Source organism: Castanea sativa, chromosome 12 (genome assembly GCF_040712315.1).
Source record: "Castanea sativa cultivar Marrone di Chiusa Pesio chromosome 12, ASM4071231v1".
Lineage (NCBI taxonomy): Eukaryota > Viridiplantae > Streptophyta > Magnoliopsida > Fagales > Fagaceae > Castanea > Castanea sativa.
Window position 1 is genome coordinate 23,844,117 of NC_134024.1, and position 14,433 is coordinate 23,858,549.

Consider the following 14,433-nt stretch of genomic DNA (forward strand, 5'->3'; position numbering starts at 1 on the left):
TTCAGACATGTAACTTAAGAAACGAGGTTATTTTCCTCTTCAGTTCGCTTGCAACTCGGAAGTACATTACAAAGGTTTTCTAATATCTCTCTCTTTCTCTCTCCAGACACAAGTGTTTTTAAGTAGAGATAGTTCTCAAAAAAAAAAAAAAAAGTAGAGATAGAAGCCTTGCGATCTCTTTCTCTCATATATATGTTTTTGTTTTTCTTATAGTGAAGGAGGGCTTCAGTTTCAATCAATGGCCTCTATTAAAGAAGAAGAAGATGATGATGAAGCCTCTACTCCTTCCTCGTAATCATCTCGCCCTTTCTTCTTTTTCCTTTAAACAAAGCAAATAAATTTTTTTTTCTTTTTTTCTTTTTTAAATTTTATATGAATCCCATGAATAAGTAGGGAAAAGCTCAGCTGATTTAAGTCTTAATAGTTGTGTTAGTTTTAGTTTATTAATGGGTCTTTTTATTTTCTCAGGTAAATAGCAAAAAATTATGACATTCAAAATTTTGTTGGATTTTTAAAAAAATAAATAAATTTTTTCTCAGCAAGCAAATCTATGGAATTCTGAGAGAATTCATGGGTAATAGTTAGTTTTATCTGTTAATTATGTAAGTTAGTTTTAAATTTGTCCTAATGATTGTAATGGGATATTAAGGAATTAACAGTTTAAGGTTCTTTTCCTTTGCTGAATGACTTTTTTCAGGCCAACGACTTTATATAAAGATCCAGATGATGGGAGGCAGCGGTTTTTGCTTGAATTGGAATTTGTCCAATGTCTAGCTAATCCCACCTATATCCACTGTATGTGTTCAGATTTGTCAAAAATTCACTTTTCTTTCCTGTTGAGTGCCTTAAACAAATACAATGTCTGCATATTCAGCATTTTTGTACTAGAATTGTCACAACCTGGGGTTTCACAATCTCCACCACTTAAAACCCTGTGATGCCCTGAGTCATACTTGGGTTAATGTGGGACTCAGCACACGTCTGCAAAACATACAATCTAATCAAGGGGTATCGTAAGAATACTCTCTTGATCTTTTTTTAGTTTCTCGTTATTCTGTAGAAAGGAAAAGGAAATGGAAATTGGAGTTTTACAACTGCTACTTTCGGAACGTATTAAATGGCGGTGATTGCTGAGGCCTTGATTGGTTTGCACTCACTTCAAGCCTAGGCAATTAAAAACCTGAGTGCATAAGCATTTGTTTCATGGCATGTACATTGCATATTTAGCACTCATGTCATATATGGTAGGAATTTAAGTGGGTCTTTTAGATTCGTTAGGATGTCTAGTCCATATTTATTTTTTCCCCTTCAGAAAATGATATGAATTGAACCTCTGGCCCCAGCCCCACCCTTTAAGATGTCACCCATAAGTTTATTTTTGTTTTTATTCCAGATTTTTCTGAATAAACAGGATGGTTAATACTTTTGAGTATGTCTGTGTCTGCGAGAGAGAGAGAGAGGTAGAAGTTTTGGGATCTTGGGACAGATGAAGTTGCAAGTGATAGTCTCATGTTGGAGTTATTGTGAATAGGAGTGAAATGTTATGGCAGCTTCCCCAAACGAGAGTCAAAATTGTAAAGTGTCAACTATGGTCACAATTTTTTTTTTGGATGCAAAGAATATTCACTCACACACACACACGTCACAGACAAGCACATGGTAGGTAGTGTTTGTGGTTCCTGTTGGCAATGATCACCTCTGTTAATGGTTAGATACGTTTTTCTTTTTGTTTTTCTTTAAAATTCTTTTAAGTTTCTAGAGATCTAAGCATTGAATGTTGGTGTTTCCTTTTTGTCTATTTGTGTGTGTGTTTTCTATCTCCCTAATGCCTTGTTTTGTTTTTTGGATGCAAAGAGTATTCACACTCACAATGCGCAGACAAAGCCAGATAGCGTTAGTGGCTTAGTGCTTCATATTAGCAATGATCACCTCTGTTAATGCTTGGATATGTTTTTCTTTTTTTGTTCTTAAAAATTATTTAAGTGTGTAGAGATGTAAGCATCGAAAGCTGATGTCTCCTTTTCGTGTCTCTTTGTGTGTGTGTGTTTTCTTTCTCCCTGATGCCTTGTCTGTTACTCTAATGCAGATTTGGCTCAAAATCGCTATTTTGAAGATGAAGCTTTTATTGGCTACCTAAAATACCTTCAATACTGGCAGCAGCCTGAGTACCTAAAATTTATAATGTGAGCTTTGCCACTTTTTTTTTGGGGGGGGGGGGGGGGGGGGGTTTGTGTCAGGAAGAGTGTTACTTTTCTTAATGATTGAATGGTCCATCATTCTTTATTATAATTCATTTGTGGATTTACATAATTATTTCCTAACAAAATCACAGGTATCCTCATTGCTTATTTTTTCTAGAACTTCTCCAAAATGCTAACTTCCGCAATGCAATGGCACATCCTGGCAACAAGGTTAAATTCTTCTGTTTTCATATTGCCCCTCTCAAATGAAATCATGTAATTTCTCCTTTGAAATTTCCATGGTGATTCAAATAAATTTCTGAGATCAGCAACATTATCCTCTCAAAAGTCGCATGTTATTTGCATTCCTTTTTAGATCTCTTAATAATGCTTAGGCATTCATGTTAGCTCTTTTTACATTTTTTTTCTGTACAATCGTAAAATGTGAGTTAAATTTATACTTTATCCTATAATTGGTGATGCAAGTTTTTTTAAGTAAATTTACTCATACACCTAGTGGGTCATGAACCAGAACCTCACCTTCCACCTTGCTAAAGAGAGGAGATGCTGTTTGAGCTAGAGCTCAACAGCAAGATTTAATCCATCTTTATTATTATTTTGACCAGAACCTCACCTTCCACCTTGTTAAAGAGAGGAGATGCCATTTGAGCTAAAGCTCACTGGCAAGATTTGATCCATCTTTATTATTATTTTTCAGGAGATACTCTGAATGATAGCTTAGTTATAACCATTGTCAATGTATCTTCTCTTTCAATCAAATGTTCTATTGAAAGTTGCTTGATTGGTGTGTCACATGTCTGCCTGTTGCATTTTAAACCTAGCACAGATCAAATTCATCAAACTAAATAACTTAGCATTTTAGTAAGGATTTCTTTTGAATTGTAACTCAGTGGCATTGATTTTAGTAAGTAAAAATAACCCTTGCCAAGAGCCTTGTGAATTGGAACTCAGTGGCATTGATTTGGCCTCATTTGTGAGGAGAAACAGGGTTTGAACCCCCCCCCCCCCCCCTCCCCCACTTGTCGTAACAATTGAATTATAAAAAAAAATTACCTTTTCATGAAAGAAGATGATTCCAATACACAGGAAGTGTGTGAAAACTACTACTAAATAATTCTAATCTGAAATTCAAAAGATCTAAAAAACATGAGGAAGTTATGGTGCCTAAAGCATTCATCGAGTCATACATTGAGAGGTGGAGGTACATATCTTGACTGTTTAATAGTTACCTGAACAAGATGACAACTAAAATATCTTAATGGTCTGTGAGAGAGATTTTTTGTATTTTTCCTCTTCTCATCTCTAGTAATTCATAACGATATATTTATACAACTCAGATAAATTCAAAGTCAGTTGAAACTTCTTGGAACTTTTCAGGAATTGGCACATAGGCAGCAATTCTACTTCTGGAAGAATTATAGGAGCAATCGATTGAAACATATTATGCCAAGACCCCTTCCTGAACCCGTTGTTGCACCCCCTGCTTCTGCTCCACCTCAGCCACCTGTACAACCTTTGCCACCTGCTCCAGCTACAACTATTGCCATTACGGCGCCGCCTGCTCCAGCCCCTTCTCCTATGCAGTATGCTATTCCCCATGGATCTGCTCTTGCAAAAAATGATATGAGGAGTAGTGGGGTAGAGCGAAGAAAAAGAAAGTATGCAACTTAAATTTTGGCAGATGATAAGATAATGGAGCCTTTATCTCTTTCAGTTCAAATATACATATGATCTACATACTGCTCAAAGGACTTTGAGAGACCAACATTCTGATATTTATATATGTTGATTATTACAGGAAAGAAGGATAACTTGCCTTCTGTCATGTAATGACAGAGAAGGGGAACCAGAGGTAATGTTCATGTCCCTCCACGTTTACGCAATTGAAGAGGAAATTGATGCTACTTTTCTATTAAAAATGTTGATACTATGATTGGCACCTTTGTAATATCATAAAACCCATTTGTTTCCTATGTATTAATTATTTATTTAGATATAGCATTTTGTCAATTCTGAATACACACATTTACTAGATCAATTTTATGCTTCTTGAATGATGTTCAAGTATTTCATGATAGTCCTCCAAGCACCTCTTGTCTATGTCTGTGAATTACAAAAATGATAATACAACTGACATAATCTTTGATACTTCTCTAAAATGCTTGAAATTGTATTTATGGAGGGGGTTGAATTCCATGATGACAAAGCCTGGGTGCAGAACTCTAACGAACTTGGGCACTGTCTTTTTCATAGTTTTTTGTTTACTCAATTTTATTTTATATGGAGTAAATTTACTTTGAAGTTGTGGGAGGGAGCTTGGGGACTCACATCTAGTGTCTCCCTCCCAACGTTTTTAGAATCCCTTTCTTCTTGTACATAGCTTTGAATTTTTTTGTATTTTCTTGGCTACCTCATGTTCCTTTTCCATGTAGTAGTCTTTTCTTTCTTAATGAAATTTTATCTTACCTATCAAAAAAAAATTTGAGAGAATCAAATCCTGATAGCCAGCTTTCTCACTTTAAATTTCACCCTTCAATAATTACATCCTGATGTGGTATAGAAGCTTTCTCACTGTAAATTTACTATTACAGCGAGGGATGAATAAAAATCTAGAGCTCTGATTCAAAATTTTTTGGGCAACTGTCTTATTAATATTCTCTTGGGTTTCAATAAAATGTTATTATGTATTGCTTATGTCACAAATTATATTGAGCTTAAACTGTGGGAGAGAGACCTATGAATAAAAACACCCAAAATTACTATATTTACAACAAGGGTGATGCCATAGAGAGCCTTTTCTCGTATGAGAACAAGGTCTGGATCTTAAGATATGTATGAGATTGGAGTGTGGAAAAAGAGGTGCAAAATGCTCGGTGTAATTGACTGTAAGTGGCATGATATCTATAGAGTAGGTTAAAGTTTACAAGGAAAATCTGGGAATTTATCACACTCATACATGCTCGATTTTTTTCTCTCTTTTTATTATTGTTATTATTATTATTATTTTCTTTTGGCCGTTCTGTTTCATGAGACTGGTTCCAAATTTTCAAAATCAAACTTCTAATTATGATTCACCTAGTTTCTTGAGAAATTAGATCCCCTTCATATACCACCGCACACTCTTGGTGCGGTGGTCACTCCACAATATAAATACTTGTGGGATATGGGAGACAAGGGTCGGGGTTCAAGTCTTCAGGAGGGAGCTTCACACACATATACACTTAGATTAGACTAGAGTGAAAATTCTATCTTGTAAAAAAAATTAAATAAATTATAAATAAATAAAAAATAAAAAAAAGATCCCTTTCCATATGATTTTCATAGTCTATGTTTGTTATATGGTTAGAAAAGCATTGGAATTTCGATACCATCCTGTTAGATTAACTACCATGCGGTCTTTTTATATGGTCTGTTTCTTGGCTAGATTGGTCTTGCCAGGATGAATGTTTTGAATTACGTGTAAAATACATCCTGTTAAATTTTAGTTGGATGTTTGTATTAATTTTAGTAGGAACAAAATGTTATCATCATTTTCTTGTCAATTATGTAATACCAAAACTTCTCCCAGGGAAGTCATAGTGTAAAGACGAATTAGACATTCACGTAACTCACTTATTCCCATTTCAGTTCAACACTCTTTTCAACACTTCTTTTACGTTGTTATGTCATATGTCCTATGTCATGTTACATACCTGCACTTCAACATACCTCACTCCTCTTCGTTGAACAAAGATACTTCTTTACACAGTCTAACCTGATCATTAATCCATGATGAATTCTCGGTAGTTGTACTAAACTACTAATCTATCTTAATGCCTTGCATTGATTGTTTTTTTTTCTTTTCCCGAGAAAAATAGTTAGGAGTGTATCTTTTTCTTTTTTCTCGAGAAAAAGAAAAAGGTAGGAAGGGTGAATCCGCAATCGAATGTGGTTTTTCTGCTTAAACATGATCATAGAAGCATTGTTGCACTTCTCTTTTAAGTTTTTTACACAACTTTTTCATCTCTCATATACAGTTGGCAGCTTTTACATCTCTCATATAAAATTATATGCGCATAGGCACACGAATGTTAGATTGAAAAACACTGGAAAAGAAAAGTGGAATGAAGTATAGTTAAACAACTCTGATGAATGATGATGTTTGGTTCCTAAATATTTTTTGGATGGGTTGAACTTACAACAATAAGATGTAAGAATAATAAAATAAAAATCATTGTTATATAAAATTTTCAATATTTTTTAATGGTTTGAACAAAATGAATTATGAATGACAGTTGAGTAGCTATAATTTTTGTGTATGTCTTAATTAATTATATGGACAAAACATAAGTACAATATCTTAAGTGCTGTTTTTTAGGTTGCCCACTTAAGATTGAGTCATGTGGCTATTTAATTAAAAAAAATACACTTCAATCTCATGAGGAAAAATTCACATGGCAGAATCTTAAGAGGGAAACCTAAAGAACAGAACCTAGGAATTGTACCTAAGTCTTGCCCTAATTATATTATGCCAATGACTTCAAGTTAAGTGGTATTGCCTAAGATTTTCGATAAAAAAATTCAAGGTTCCAATCCCCCTCTCACTTAAAATGTATCAAAAAACATTCAAATTATATTATAAATTTTTGTAATTTAGTGTAAAAGTGTTTATTAATACTTGAATTTAGCTCAATAGTATTTTAAAAGTTCAATTTTAGATTAATTCAATTCATTTTGACTTGTTCAATCCAATTGAAAGGTAAATGGGATGAATTTGCAACGATATTCTTAAAATTTAATAAAGTAAAATATTAAATAGATTTTTGGATTTTGAAAAAAAAAAAAAAAAAAATTTCTCATGTTCAGAATCCAGACCCATTGCCACTCACGGGAAAGCCGTTACTTAAAATTTAACCAGTTAGGCCTCAACATGAATTTGGTGCAATTCTCTTGATTTAGCTTCCTAAACCTTCTCAAAAAAGAAAAGCTTCTCTAAATCTTAGAAAGTACGTTTTTTTTTATAAATAATTAAATAGTCACAATAAGAGAAAGGGGATCTAAACCCTAAACATGTCCATTGAAAACGTTGCTAAGCATATAAATAAAAAAAATAATAAAAAAGAAAAAGAAAAAAAGGGAGATTTTGGAAACAAGGGAAGATGGGGTGTAGATGGTTAATTTGTCATTAGGCATGGGCTAGATGAGAATTTGCTTACAATTGGATTTGGGGCATGTGATAGGATTGCATTGCTTGTCACAGGTTTCAAGTTGGAGGGTTTATTACAATTAATATTCCACAGCTTGGAGAAACGTAAACGATTTCATACTTGAGACTTTAGAGTAAAGAAGCAAGCATATGTTTGACTAATTAATTGCTTATTATAGTGAGATAAGTAGATAAGGCTTATAATTAAGTGGGAAAAATGCCCTGATACATCCCTAAACTTTAGAGTAGTTGCTATGACACCCCCTAAAATTTTTATTTTAGCCAATTTATAGTACCTAAACTTAAGTATTTAACACGTGTGCCAAATTGCTACATCTGTTAAGTTTGCTGTTAATAAATTGATGATTTACTTACTGGGAACCCCAAATTTCTCTCAACTCCTTCAAGTATCTATGTGTCTTTCTCTCTATGTTTTCTTTTCAATTTGTTTAATCTACACTTTCCCCATCCATGTCCCACACCAGGTGGCTTTCTATGGCTTTTGATCTTCACTAGTCACCAATTACAATGTCAATCATACAAATAATAGCATCCAACTTTCCAAAGCACACATGCCTTACTACAAAGGGCTCATTTCTTCGGTGCTTAACACTTTTAGCTTCGATGTAAGTAAAAATTAAAATATTTCTTCCAAACCAGAAATTACACTAGTGAGGAAAGTAGGATCTGCTGTTCTAGTCGATTTCTATATATGTAACCCAACCAATTAGAACCAACTCTTCTATGAAACGTTTTTTTAGGAAGAACTCTTTTACGGAACTTGAGATAGCATAGGTGGTGCTTAATGCTGTGAGAGAAGAATTAAGCATAAGCAACTTGTAATAATAGATTGAAATTAAAATAGAAAGAGAGAGACGGAGACTTGAAGAAGGGTTTGGTCCTTGATCCGCACAGAAATCTGGTGTGATTTCTCTCTCCCTTGCACAAAAAAGAACCCACGAACTCCAGCTCTGGCGGGACCACTATTAGCAAGCTTGGATCTTCTCTCTCCTAGGTCTCTCTCTTAAAACTACCATATATTTCTCTCTCTTAATTGGTTGCAAACAATTGAATTTGGTTTTTTTTTTTTTTATGTTTGCGTGCTTCTCACGTGAGTAAATCATCAGTTTATTAACAACAAACTTAACAGAGGTAGCAATTTGGTGTATGTGTTAAGTTTAGGTGCTAAATTGGTTAAAATAAAAGTTCAGGAAATGCCATGGCAACTACTCCAAAGTTCAGGGAGTGTCAAGACATTTTTTTCCTAATTAAGCTTAAACCTAAGCTTTATCCCTAAATAAATACTTTTTTTTAGTAAAAGATAGAAGTAGAACCTTAAATTAATACTCAACTTTCAAAAGAAGAAACTCTATATATAACCTTCATAATAAAGCCTTATGGATAGAAAATTTTGTAAAAATATAATTGACAGCTGTAAGGAAGCATTTTTATATAAGAAGAAAGGGGAAGGGGAAAAAAAAAAAAAAACATGTCCACGTATCTTTGTGTAATTATTTAATATGTATGGTTGAACATAATTGAATCAACATAGGTTGGCTATGCACGAAATTGGATACATTGTATTATATCTGTCTAGAATCTGCTTATTTTGCTGAAATTGAAAACTTTTTGTTGAAAGTATTATAAATAAAGGTAAAAGTTAGTTGAAATAGTACAGTGTGACTCATAAATAGTATCAAAAAGTGTAGTGTGACTTATGAATAGTAGTTAAAATAAATTGAATAGTAAAATAAATTGGCAAAATTAATCACACCAAACCGACACCTAATCTCAAACAATTCACATTACTTTGATTATTGATTATTATAATGCTCGTTTTTTCTAAGTACAATTGGTCCAAGGGAGTTCACGCATGCAATGACAGAAACACGATTTTCATAACAGCAAGTACAATAAGAATTTTAGGTTAGTGTTTAGAACTATGTCCATTTCACTTAAAAAATCACATTGTACAGGGAAATGAAAATATATATAAATATATATATATATATATATATATATATATATATATATAAAGAACCGTTAAGTATATACAAGCAATATTACACAAAGTGAACCAAATGAATTAAAGTAAAGACCGTGAGCTAGAATTACAAGCAATGAATTACAGATATGGATTGAATCTAGGTGTCATTATTGACTAATATTGTAAGGTACTAAGTACCCGTTTGTTTCAGTATTTGAAGCCCAAAAGTTGCGTTTTCAAAAAAATCAGCCCAAAAATAGTATTTGGTTAGTATAAAACGCAACTTTTTGGAAAAAGTTGCGTTTTATATTTGTGAAGAGAATGCGCGTTTGATATTTGGAGCTCTGATGGTCCATTTTGTTAAAAGTTTGTGGGTGTTTAATATATCCGTTGGGAGTGAGTTGGCAATTACCAAATTGCCCTTCAATAAAGGGCAAGGTGTCTTCAGAGTCTCACGCACAATGTCTCTCATTCCTCTCATCTCATCTCTCTGCTCTGCGCAAGCTAGCTCCCTCACGCCTCTCATCTCTTCTCTCAGCTCTACCCTCTTCGTGCTGCTACAAGCCTCTCCTTGCGCGTAAGTCTCTCTTTTCTTTTGTCACCCGTTGAAAATCTTCTTCCTCTTCTTCTTCTTTCTTCGTCTTCTTCAACGAGCCTTCCTCTGTAAAAAAAAAAAATTTTTAATTTTATTTGTCTAATCTGATCTGAGAAATACATTTTGAAGGTAGAGTTTTGATCAACAAAACACCAAGTAACACCGATCTGCTACCAAAAACCACCAGGTACCAACACTGATTTGAATTTTTTTTTTTTTTTTACCTATCAAAAAAAAATTTCAGATCTTGCATGCTTTGTTCTTGCTAAAGATCTATTTGTTCTCTTGCCAGGTACTGAAAAAAATTTGTGGGTACATGCTTCGTAATTTTTTTTTTTAATTTTGTGGATGCTTTGTCTTAAGTAATGCGATATCTGATTTGGGTATTTTAGAAATATAAAGAATGAGAAAGAAAGAAGAATTTTCAGAAGAAATATAAATATTTTTCATGTTGGTTGTCGTGGTTCGTTGAGTATGTGACATTCTGGAATATTGGGCTTGTTTGGTTGCTGATGTGGTTCGTTGGGTATTGGGTATTTACATTGTGTATTTGGGTATTTACATTTTGGAATATTGGGTATTTATATTGTCATGGTTCGTTGAGTATGTGACATGTAGGGTGTGTGTGCTCTGCTGATATGGGGTGCGTCGGCTACTGATGGGGCATGCGTGTGTAGCTACACACGCATGCCCCATCAGCAGCAGACGCACCCCACATCAGCAGCCCACGCACACCCATCAGCACCCCACACAAGTTTTTTTTTTTTTTTTTAATATCATGTAGTACAATTTAAACTTGGGTTATTGGTATGTATTTTATCATCTTTTTTACATTTTTATGTAGTACAATTTAAACTTGGATTATTGGTGTATATTTTATCATCTTTTTACATTTTCATTTTGTGCTTCATGATGATGAAAATTATTTAGATTTAATTAATATTGATAAGAAGTCAAAAATGGTAATAACAAATAATTATGACACTAAAAAAGAAAAATTGCCCAAACATTATTAAAATAATACCAATAATATATTATTATTATTATTATTATTTAGTAAGTATATAAAATAGTTGATTTAAGTATGAAATAAACTCCCTTATATATACATTGTCATTTTTGGTAATTTATCCCTCAAACTGCAACTTTTATAAGTGCTAGCCAAACACTTAACTTTTTCAAAAAATATTTTTTAACAGTTTTTACTAAATACTCAGCCTTTTGAAAAAGCACTTTTTCATTATGCACTTTTTGAAAACTCAACTTTTTCAAAAAGCCCAACTTCAAAAAACGGAACCAAACTCACCCTTAGAGAGTACTACTCAAATTCTGCATTTTGAGTCCTCGTAAATATGAGTCCTATTATAAATAATACGTGGAAAAGTCAGATGATTGATGTGAAATATTGTTCATCAAATTTATTTATTCCGAGTGTTTTTTTCCCATTAAAAACTTGATGCTAAATACTTTAAAGTTGGAGGCCGAAGGTGATTTATTGGTGGTAAGATAAAGTTGAGCCACAACAAAGAAGTCACAGATTCACAAAATGAGGTTCTTGTTCTTGATGACCCACCATTTCTTTGAAACTTGTGGGATGGTCGATCTTAAATATATAAACAAAAAAGTGAATTATTGGTGGGTCATTGCCCACCTGTTAAGGAAATTGAGCAACCTCTTTAGGGCCATTGCTCACATGTTTAAGAGGAAAACTTTATTTCATTTATTGAGCATAACTAAGAAACTTGTCTTTCATCCGCCACGTGCTTAGTAGTAGAGTGATATTAAGGATATTACAAATTTTACTACAAAAATCTTATAAATTGGTATGTAATAACAAAAAATTTAAAAATATTTATTTATTATGTACTTGAAGTCCACTCATGACATTCATTACTACATTATTTGTAAGTTTTATGTAGAAAAATTTATAATAGCTTTAACACATTCATTCTCAGCATTGTCCACTTGTCTTTCACTTCTTTAATATTTAATGGGTCATGATAACGAATGTCCTTAGAGTATTGGTTAAGAATCCGTTTTAGGAAAGTATTGACATCACTTTTATGGGAAATAAAAAAAGCTTTCAAAACATTAATTTTTTTTTCTTTTCCAATAAAAAGTTTCTTTAAATAGATTATTAATCAATACCCTAAGGGCATTCGTTAGCATTTCTTATATTTAATTAACAAAATTTTTTAAAAGAATCATTAAAACTTAAAAAAGCCTCTCCATGAGACTCCGTGAGTCTGTGTACAACTCATAGCAATTCCCTCCTCTTCTTCCTTTTTTTATTTTTTATTTTATATATATCGATAATTATGAATGGAGAGATTTAAACATTGGATGTCTCCATTGAAAATACTAAAATATACTAATTAAACTACAAAGCACTTGGCAAGCCATGATAATAATATTCAAATCATGATAATTCTGTTTTAATAGAAATTTATTATAATGTCATGTGTAAGTATGCAATGTATATGCAAGACAATAATGTCAAGTGTAAGTAATTATTCCATGGGAAACTTAAGAAAGAGTTGTTATAAAGAAGTTTAAAAAATGAACTTCTTATCTTTAGTGTAGGTTACATGGTAAAAATAACTATCTTCTTACAAAATGTCACAAAGGACTTGGAAATAGAGAGGGGTAGTGTGTATGAAGTTAAAAAAAACTACTCAATTGCCTTGTGGAGTAGTTATTGGTCAGAAATAACTAGATTTTACCAATAAAATCTATCCATGACAAAGGGATAATAAATTAGTCACAATCCAACACCAACACTTCAACATGCTATATTTTATCTTAGGAGTAGTGTAGTTCATTTGCATTTCTTTATTTCCATTCATTTAGTGCCAACTCTTGCCTTAGGCAAGTAAGGCAATCGTCTATGGCCCCCAAATTTTATCCAATTAGATTAGTTCTTTGATTCCCAAAAAAAAAAAAGGTAAATTATGTAAAATGAATAAATTAAACCTCAAATATAGCCAAAAAATAAGGAAAACAAACATCTATGTGAAAAAAAAAAAAAAAGGATTTGGGATATGATGCCAAAAATATAGGCAAAAAATAAGGAAAATAAACTTCTAAGAGAGAGGGGGGAAAAGGGGGGAAAGGATGCCAAAAATATAGCTAAAAAATAAGGGGAAAAACGTCTTAGTGGGAGGAAGGAGACCAATGAATTATACCGAACTATAAAAACAGAAAAAATAAAATTTTTTGACCTAAAAGCTAAAATCTCTCTCCTTCTCTCTCTCTCAACAAAACAGGACAAAAAAAAAACATAAAAATAAATAATAATAATAATAATAATAGTAATAAATAAAAGAAGCTCAAAACTCTATTCTTTTTTTGGGGTTAATATCGCTGGATTTAAAAATAATAATAAAATAATTGGCTTAGGCCCTAAAATGGATAAAGTCACCCCTATTCACTTTAATGCAAATAGGAGTAAATTAATTTTGTTATTTCGTACTTGTACAACATTTTTCGATAATGCAAGTCATGATGAGTAATTCTTAGGTACTCCCGGAGCACGGAGAATGGTGCTCCCTCCTCTCACATTCATGGTGGGGTCTGCTTATTAAATTTATGGTGGGGTCTACCATGAATGTGAGAGAAGGGAACACCATTTCACTATATTCCGGGACTACCTAAGAATTTTCCAGTCATGATTCCATTTGCATTAAATTGAATGTGTGCTATATAATATCACTTTATTGTAAAATTCATATTAATTGGGACGTTAAGCTAATCTACATATTTCACTTGAGTTGTTAGCTTCCTTGCGTTAGGTTTTTTTTTTTTTTTTTGGGGGGGGGGGGGGATAAAATAGAGATATTTATAGATAAAAGAGTGAAGTGTATGTATAGAGTTTCACTTTAGATCAATATAGATGTTGAGTGGGTGATTTATTTTTTATTTTTAAATTAAATTCATGTCTATCGGTAAAACCACTTATTGTTGAATAAAGAACTTAAATTCGAATGTTACTTACACTAAAAAGATGTCTATTGGTGTCTTAGTCTAATGGTAAATATCAATCATGATGGGTTTTGTCCAAATTAAAAGATTTTTGCATTTTTTGGACAAACAAATTAGCCCATTTCGATTTTGAACCACTCCCAATTATGCCCCGTAAATTTTTATTGCTACATCAGACTCTTTGAGATTTGGATTAAAATGAAATAGTTAGGAATACTTTGAACAGAACCTTAACGATTCATTTGTAATCCAAATTTTAGGGAGTCAAATATAAAAATTGAAAACTTCTAAACCAAATTATTATAGGGTCAAATCATAATAGGGAAAATTATACTACACCTAAAGAATTACACTTAATTTCTTTTAAAATAAAAAATAGGGGGACTACTTGACAAATTACATAGTTTTTTTTTTTTTTTTTGATGAGAGACAAATTACATAGTTGTTTGGCTAAAAAATAAGAATGATGATACCAAAGGCCTTA

The 14,433-nt window shown here is 32.5% G+C and overlaps 1 protein-coding gene across 2 annotated transcripts; it reads left to right on the forward strand.

The window, feature by feature from the left end:
• On the forward strand, positions 1-4,278 carry LOC142621128 (mediator of RNA polymerase II transcription subunit 31-like). Of its 2 annotated transcripts, XM_075794440.1 has the most exons (7): positions 1-74; positions 214-291; positions 698-795; positions 2,087-2,183; positions 2,333-2,411; positions 3,579-3,859; positions 4,000-4,278. In XM_075794440.1, exons 2-7 carry the CDS (start codon positions 239-241, stop codon positions 4,010-4,012), a joined length of 621 nt encoding a protein of 206 aa, XP_075650555.1. In that variant the 5' UTR covers positions 1-74; positions 214-238; the 3' UTR covers positions 4,013-4,278. The 2 variants fall into 2 exon arrangements, with proteins under 2 accessions (XP_075650555.1, XP_075650554.1); XM_075794439.1 differs by lacking the exon at positions 1-74 and having other exon boundaries at positions 85-291.
• Positions 4,279-14,433: the final 10,155 nt, after the last annotated feature.

Bases quoted from the DNA above. Each gene is read 5' to 3' on its own strand.
- LOC142621128 (XM_075794440.1), top strand. From the start codon at position 239: ATGGCCTCTATTAAAGAAGAAGAAGATGATGATGAAGCCTCTACTCCT. The intron at 2,184-2,332 runs GTGAGCTTTGCC...ACAAAATCACAG, and splicing joins GAGTACCTAAAATTTATAAT to GTATCCTCATTGCTTATTTT. The intron at 2,412-3,578 runs GTTAAATTCTTC...GGAACTTTTCAG, and splicing joins TGGCACATCCTGGCAACAAG to GAATTGGCACATAGGCAGCA.